Source organism: Channa argus, chromosome 14 (assembly GCF_033026475.1).
Source record: "Channa argus isolate prfri chromosome 14, Channa argus male v1.0, whole genome shotgun sequence".
Lineage (NCBI taxonomy): Eukaryota > Metazoa > Chordata > Actinopteri > Anabantiformes > Channidae > Channa > Channa argus.
The window spans coordinates 23358598-23367316 of NC_090210.1; the positions used below are offsets into that span (position 1 = coordinate 23358598).

General features: G+C 45.1%; 1 protein-coding gene across 1 annotated transcript; it reads right to left on the bottom strand.

The window, feature by feature from the left end:
• Positions 1-236: 236 nt before the first annotated feature.
• LOC137098306 (Krueppel-like factor 6) lies at positions 237-8227 on the bottom strand. Its single transcript, XM_067474426.1, has 4 exons — positions 7823-8227; positions 5149-5731; positions 4083-4206; positions 237-3262 (listed from the first exon to the last, which is right to left on the bottom strand). The coding sequence occupies exons 1-4, from the start codon at positions 8210-8212 to the stop codon at positions 3211-3213; spliced, it is 1149 nt and encodes a 382-aa protein (XP_067330527.1). The 5' UTR covers positions 8213-8227; the 3' UTR covers positions 237-3210.
• Between the last annotated feature and the right edge of the window lie 492 nt (positions 8228-8719).

The following is an 8719-nucleotide window of genomic DNA, read 5'->3' on the forward strand; positions in this document are numbered from 1 at the left end:
ACAGACAGTAAAAAAAAAAATCAAGAAATTTATTGATTGATTGAGGCATGTGTCAAGTTTTGTTTTGTTTTTTTTAAAGACTTATGATCCTAGGTGGAGTCACTGACTTCCTGCTGGTGCAGTGTTGTTCTATGGCTCACTATGACCTTCAGCCTCTAGGGGGAAGGTGAGTGCTGGAAACACTTCCTGTTTTATCGTATTGTGAGAGAAAAAACAAAAAACAAACCACACGTAGATCCAATAAATTCTTTTTTATCGATTTTCCAATAAAAAATACATTCATACAGAAACTATTTTACAAAACAATTTCAAATGAAAAAATCTTGTTATGCCATAAAACAAACAAAAATAGAGCCTCAGATTTGTTTTTTTCTCCATATTTATCCAATAAAGATTCTCTAGCTAAAGATATGAGGGGGGGGCGTCTTCGCAGGTCTTATGAAAAACAAAAACAAACAAATTTTTTTTCATAATAATTGTAATACTTAGATGACACCAGAAAGCGAGGTGCCAAATAGTGACAAGTCAAGTGTCCAGAACAATTCCTGTCTGAAAATAAGTTTCTTTTTGTCTTTAAAGGTGATAGGCCACAGGTATTGGTGTTATTAATGCTTTTTAAAAATGTACATTTGCTCTAGTTCCTCAATCAAAAACCAACATGTTACAGAAGCAAATGAGGGAGAATGGAGTTTGTCTATTTTACAATAATTCTTCAGCCTCTTTTCTTTATTGGTTTGTCTTTAGAAACAACACGCTGCACTTATGTTTGGTCCCATACCCTTTCAAAATAGAAGCTTCCTTACAAAATTTTCTAAGTTTACAATGTACATAATCTTTGCATTTTTGAAATTTTGTCAGTGTAAGAAACATTGCACTGCTGATTTTTTCCTTTAATGTTGGTCTGGTTCAACTGCTGAATTATAACAAGGGGTGATGTTGACTGAGCGACAGACATCCAGTTTTATGACCACTTAACCCAGTCAGGCGCTTCAAGCTGTTTGAAAATGACAAAACACTGTGGCTCAAAAAAAAATAATAATCAAAAATGGTGATGGAGATTAGTTAACATAAGACATTTCATACACTGTGAGCGATCAGAAAATGACCAGCCTGAAGTTATACATGTATATAGTGAATGTGGCACAGACAGACAATTCGCCTGCAGAAACCAACAGAAATGTAGAGATCTGCAGCACAGCTCAGCCGAACTGGTTAAACCGGTTTTGGTACTGTTTAATCAGATCACAAGCTGCTTAAGCCAGGACTGAGTAAAGTAACTGACTCACGGTGAGGGCGAGACTTCATGAAACCTACAACAAAAACCGACTGGTGACTAAGAACGCTGTCATTATTCTGAAAGGACAGACTTTATCCAGTCTTCATTTAACGACTGGATGCTTTCTCCACATCAGCTGATAGAAACAGACCCAAATGTAAAAGTTGTCTAAATTTTCCTAATTTTCCAAAAACTAGGTGGCTGAGCATGCCACACTTTATGAGAACACGTTTCCAAGACTCTGTACCTATGAAAGGAAGTTACAGTCCACGCCAAGTTCAACCTTATACTACATAGTAGTAAACCATCACAAAGCTGAACTGCTTTTCCAAGTGCAACACGATTCTTTCCCAGACCTGCATCCTTTTGAAGAGTTTTCTGATATCGTTTTGATATATTCAACAAAGAATGCACAAAATGTAAAAATGGCAGTTATCGTGAAGCTGATTATTTATTATTATTATTATTATTATTCTTCAGGAGTTTAGGAGTCTGTCGCAAGACAAAAGGGCAAAAGTGCGACAATATGTATTTGAGCCTTAATAAAGCTATTCAATAACGCACTACTGCACTCGCAACCCCTGTTTGGCATGTGTGTTAGAGAGAGAGATAAAGAGACAGAAAGACACAGAGAGAGAGACAGAGAGAGAGAGACTGAGAGAGGGTGAGAGACAGAGAGAGAGAGAGAGATCTATATAACAGGACAAGGCCACTTACATAAGGCATCAGTAAGGTCAACAGTGCATTTACAGATAGAACACAAGAGAAAAAAAAAAATCCCACAATCGAGACAGTTTTCAACAATAGTGGTATCCCCAACTTTAAAAAGCAACAATCAAAAAAAGAAAACAAAAAGGAAATGAAATGACTGCCTTATGTGTTTTATACAATACTATGATTTAGAGTAACATGAAAGTAGCTGCTCTCGAATGGAATTTTGTTGTCCTATAAGCAAACAGGTGCGAAACACATCCCCAGATTCCATGCAACTTCTGTTATAATGTCAATAAATGTCTGTGTACAACAGGTTTTTTTTTTTTTTTTCCCTTTTAAGATATAGAGTTTACACAATGGACAACAAAATGAGCTTTATAGCGTGTATGTTTGGAGACAGGCTACGTAATACATTGCACATTTAATAGCTGCACTAAACAAAACAAGCTCCCGGTCCTAATAGGGAGCTGTAGTTCCGCCTCCAGGCGCAAAGGGGGCGCTCTCTTGTAAATCAGCTCCGCCAAACAATCCCCTGCTCCTCTCCATAGCCAACAGACTCAGACGGCACAGACAGAACCTTTTTTTTTGTTGTTGTTGTTGTTTTTTGTTTTTTTTTTGCTTGCATTCATTCTCAGTGAGACAACCACTAACCCCCCAACACACACACGGGAAACAAAAAAGAAAAAAAAAGAAAAAAAATCACCTCGCTCTCAGAACATCACCCCGTCCATGTCATTCACTCGCAGTTCCACAATGCAAGCTCCATCCGCTCCATAAAGCCAGCACAGGCATCCAGTCGCAGGCACTCACAGTCCCCATGCGCACAGGCAAACACACTATCATCGGAGGAACGGCGACCGGCAGGAGTTGCCGTAGTCCTCCCGGAAAAAAGCGTTGTACACCATACAGAAGAGTCTCTTCCCATCTTCTCCAGGCGAGATTGTTCCCGTTCTTCAAATTTTCTCGAATCGCTCCCTCCTCCTCCTCCTCCTCCTCCTCCTCCCCCCGTCAAAGCCTTCCAAGAGCAATCCCCACAGCGAGGTGTTGGAGGCACTAAGTATGGTGCAAATAATAGCCTGCGTTGCTTCATGTTTTCCCACTGCCTGGAACACGGCGGTGCTCCTCTTAACGCTCCCAGGACACACCGGCCTCGCTGTTCCCCCACAGGTCAGGACAATCAACCAGAATCATCCCTCAGAGCTCTTGACACAGAGGCCACCTTAGATGTGCCTCTTCATGTGCAGCGCCAGGTGATCGGAACGGGAGAAACACCTGAAACCGAAGGAAAGAGCAAAGATTCAGCATCCAGACTCCACAGGAAACTACTTTGTACTACAGTAAAAACAAAGTCATTACAAGTTTAAAAAAAACCACACAACATTTTTCCTATTTGGGAATATGCATGAATCATTCCAGGATAGTTAGTGCATCGTGCTCATAGAAGGAGAAATTAAAATGACACCTGAATGATCCATTTCCTAGTATGTTTTCCAATTTTTAAAACTACAAAAGCCAACAGCTGGATGAATGAGCCACCTGCATATCAGGAGCTAGCATGACTGTCATACGGCCTTATGACTTGTCCAGCTACAAGGTCGACTTGAGCGATGGGAGATGACGAAGCTACAACGCCATCTCATTCGGAATCCTACTGACTTCTGACAATCCCTAATCCAAACTTTTCTCATGCCTTTGTCCTCAACCGTCTTTTCAGCCAAGCCCTCGACCTCAATCCTATTCCATCAGTGCGTTCTTAGCCCTCAGTCGTCCCTCCATCTGACGTGTCCTTTTTAAATATGTCATTTGCACAAACTAGCGCCACGGTCTTTGTTAGTGACCCAGCGCTTTGCACCAAAGGTGGAAGAAAAGAGATTTACAGCTTCACTGGTCTTCTGGAAATGTTTAGAAGCATTAAATCAAACAACAGTTCTGAACTTTGTTTCAAGAGACATCATTTTTGCCATAAATGGGACAAAAGTGAGCAAAAAGTCTTTGCACCCATTGACCTCCACAGCTGCTTATCATGTGGACAATTTCCTTATTTGTTTGTACTCGAAGATGAAACGGGTAGAAAATCATCGCGAGCATTTACCTGTCGCAGTGACTGCATTTGAATGGCTTTGCTCCAGTGTGCTTTCTGAAGTGTCTGGTGAGTTCGTCACTACGTGCAAAGCGCCACTCACAGCCCTCCCACGAACACCTGTAGGGCTTCTCACCTGGAAAAGCAACCGGGAATCACAAGATTAACATTCAGAGGCCCAACAAATTAACGTGAGAAGTTCATCCTTTAGTTTATGAATCATTTGTGTCCCGCTTCTATCGTCTTTAGCCATTCAACATAAAAGTCAATGCATTTAAAATAATGTAACTTTGCAAACATTTACAGTTGATTGCAACCCGCGAGCCGACTTCAGAGAAAATAGGCTCCTCAGCAGGTGCTAAACAGAAAAACGAGCATGTGACTTGAGGTCTCCAGAGCTGTGGTATGCAGCTTTAAGGAGCTGCTCGAGTACACGACTTATGTAATAGGAGTGAGCTGCAGGGAGAAAAAAAACTTAGGACTGGTCCTAATGGGCCATTAAGTCTGTGGCGAACATGGTCAATGAAGAATGCTAGGAATGTGACTTCCCCTGCTAATGGGCGGCACAGCTGTAAACAGCCTGGCAGAGGTCAAAGGTGACAGGGGAAACTGCTCACATGTGGAGCTCAAACCAAACAATGAAAATGTCATGTTCCCAGATTATTATCATTTTTTTTTCATGTGACTGAATTTCTGAATCTCTTCCCATGGTGAAATCTGAGAACTATTGACTTGTTTTTAGGATCCACATCCTCTGGGTGCTACTCGGCCACCAAAGAACAACCTCCCCCCTCCCTCTGTCTTTCGTGTCCCTGCATGAAGTCACGTTTCGCTGTGTGAATTAGGTCACAGTCGAGGACGTTCCTCCTGACCAGCTATTCAAAGTATGTAGGAGTGATTTCATCTAAGGTCATTTAACTCGCACTTTAAGGAGGTTTTCACTCTTCAGATGATTTTATTGAGTTTAATGTTGCAAAAACCACAGGGTTTAACCACAGGGTAAGGCCACTATTCCGCCGCCATGATGTAACCATTTACATAGAAGCGATAAAAGCATGTGAGCAGCACTCGTCTTTACCTGTGTGCGTGCGCTGGTGTGCTTTGAGGTGCGAGCTCTTGGTGTACACCTTCCTGCATCCATTGAACTGACACCTGTGCACTCGCCTCCTCCCGTCTGGTGACGCCTCCCCGCTGGTCAGCCCCGACCTCTCCGGGTTCCGCTCCGTGCCCCCAGTCCTTATTTTCCCAGGCGAGTGCACCGCGCTCTGTATGCCACTCCACACCTGGGACACAGAGCCGTCCTTGACCAGCTCGGGTGAGGACGGCGGTGTGCTGATGATGGTGGAGCTCAGTTCTTCTCCGCCATCTCCTAGAATGTCAGTCAGAGAGCTGGAGGGGAAGTCGAGAGTAGGGGAGAGCTCCTCGGAGCTGTCCGAGGCCTCGCTGCTGGCGTCGGAGTTGAAGCCTCCGGCGTCAAGTTGCTGGCTGTCCTGATTGTCGTCCTCCTCCTTGATGTGGGGAATCTTTGGGTCTGACTCGTTCGACTTGTCCCCGCAGGCAAGCATCAGCTTGCTCCACAGGTCCTCTTGGCTCTCAAATTTGAGGTCCGTGGCCGAGACATAGGGCTCACTCTGGAGGTACCTCTCCAGCTCCAGGCATGTCTGTGTGGAGGGAAGACGAGATAGCAGTGAGTTCATGAGTGCACACAGCCTGGGGCCTGTAACAAATAGCTTCTCTTCAACTGGAAAGTCCCCTGGACACTGAAAATGGCTGGGCTTTTAATGTGAAACAAACTCCGGTGTTGTTCTGCAAACTGCAGCAGAAGCAGCAGCAGGACAGGGAACTGCTGTGACACAGTGACGCGACTGGCCCTGCTTCCTTCCTGCCTGCAGGAACAAGGCACCACACAATGTCTTATGCATAACATAGTCAAGTAAGTCGTGAGGGGGTCCTCTGAGGCCATATCAGGGAAGCTTCCGAGCACCATAGTTCCCTCTGACTGCATGCACAAACTCACGCTCTTAGCCAGGATACATGCACATTTGCTTTGGGTGTGTGTGCGCGCGCGCGCGTGTGTGTGTGTGTCAGAGTTGGTCATGAAATTTACATATGCTACAGAGCCTCCCACTGGATTAGGGAAGCGCTTGTAGATCTTTTAAATCATTCAATTATTCAACATAATGTGGATTTAATAATGCATTCCGAGGCATCACTAGAAATAACATAGAACACGAGGGACCGAGAGGAGGGAGGTCTGGTTCATGGGGGTCCATAAAAAGCCCGGCATGAATACTGCAAGAGCTGCTGTGGATTGTGGGCTTTTTTTTTTTTTTTTTTCTCTTTGAAACGGAAGTGAGAGAGCACTTCCTCAACCCGCTGTACTCGCCGAGCACAGGTCAGATTCAAGGGCCTGTGAAATTACACAGTCTTAATTCTATGGTTTGGACTTTTTCTAACTTTTCTTTAACTGCCGTCACTGTACAGTTTCACCATCGTGAAGGAAAATCCCCCCCCCCCCCACCAGCTCGAGGGGACACACAACACAGAGCATCCATCATGTTTGATCCTGAACTATTCTTACTTCTACAGCAGTATCATAATGGATTATCATGTCCATTTTAAGGAGTCATGTCATAAATACACTGTGACCCACACTTTAGGTCTAAAACAGGAATATTGTGGGGACGTCGTAGTAGTTTGGGAGTGAGAGAGAGAGAGGAGACATTTAAAGGCAAATGTTTCTCGTCAGCAGTGCTGGCTAAATCCCAGGCGAGCTTTAAATGCCTGAGAGGGCGACTTGGCCCCAAGCCCGAGGAGATCTGATACACGGAGAGATGGGAGACAGGAGCATGTTGCCAATTCATTTCATTTCCAAGCCGAACAAGAAGCGCCGCTCGCCCTCCCCTCGTTTGCAGTAAAAAAAAACAAAAAAAAAAAAAACAAAACTTCACTGCTCAGGACATGCGGGGAACGCTTGGTCGAGCCAAAATGAAATGGAAATCGGTCTTTCTGTCAGTCTGTCACTCTCGCGTGTGTGTGTGTGTGTGTGTGACAGCACAAGAGCGAGCAAGACAGGCAGAGAGAAAAAAAGAGGACGGGAGGTAGGAGGAGGAGGTACGCGCAAAGACGCACGGCACGCCATTCAGTCTGCCAAAACTGCAACATGGGTTTTTTTTATTTTTTCTTTCTTTCTTTCTTTATTTATTTATTTTAAGTCATAATTTGCTTTTACAACCTGCAGGCATGAGCCGAAAATATCTGCCAAAATATTACCAGCGGGGAACCAAAGGCGAAAAACCCCTATCAGCATGTTCTGCCATTCAACAACGCAGTTAAAGAGCTGTCCGCGTTGGAACACTACAAGAATACTACGTTCTTTAGAACCGAATGTCAGAATAGACACGTTTTACACACCGAGTCGCAATTTGGTAGCACAAGCACATTTGCTGGAGGATATGGAAAGATTACAGGAATGTTACAGACATCGGTCATCCAGGGAACTTGCATCACTTCCCTACACGCGCTTTGCAAGCCGACTTTTAACGGGCCAATTGTCACTAGCTGCTGCACTGAACCAGACGCGGCATTTCGTAAACAACTTTGACATCTGCACGTCCACAGCGGAGCTGTCAGTGGAAAGCAAGTTCCCCCTTAAACTGCGCACCTTCCCCGCTGCCTGTGAAAAACGCACGCTGAGCCCCAGCGGATCTGTCAAAGCTGCTCGTTTAGACGGAGGGGATCCGGGTCCTTACCTGCTGCCAGTACTCCTCCAGAGACGGCAAAGCCGAAAAGTAGCCCGTGTCGTGCACAATTTGGAGCTCCTGGAAGATGCTGCACATAGGGATGACATCCATTTCACTCCTCAGACGTGGAAGCGATTTCAAGCTTGTGGGGAAAGCGAAGCCTTGTGGAGTCTTGAAGCTGGAGTCTTGGCTGTATTTGCATGTAGTATAGCCGAGAGTCGTGCGCTTCCAGTGGAGGGTTTGAGCATGTGACGCACCGAGAGCGCACAACAGTGAACTCTCCAAAAGTCCGTCAGCGAACTGTAAACTTCCCCCCCGATTCAAAATTACAGACAAACCCACCCCCATGTGATTACGTTGCGTTTCGCTACGTCCACCAATGGGCTCGCGCGAAGCCATCACCCTCCTACCAGAGCACTTCCGGCCAATGGTGAGCCGGAGCCGACTCATCCTGTCTGTTGTGATTGGTGTGCGGCTTCGAAGCGTCTCCGGCTCCCATTGGGCCACATCAGTGCTATTTTTAGAGCGCTATATAACCCACACTTATCTCGCACCAAAACGAGGAAGTGGGCTTTTCTACCGATTCAGCTTCGTCTTCTGTGGAGCAGCGGTTGGAAGACACAAAATTCACAGTCTTTATTTGATCACACATGTGCGCTACTGACTTCTCCTTTCTTGGGGACTGAAAGTTTGAGTGAAAGGCTCAGATTGGTGGAGGTTGTTTTCCACCTGGTTTCAAAGCGCAAAGCACAGCGACAGTGTTGTGAGTCGCCTGCAAACGCATCGGGACTGATGGAGACTCGTGCGCTCTGTCCTCACATAGCCGTCACGAGTTCCATCAGGACCATACAGACACTCAAACAAGCCGTAAAGTTATAATGGAGTCGCCATAAAGACGATTATTCA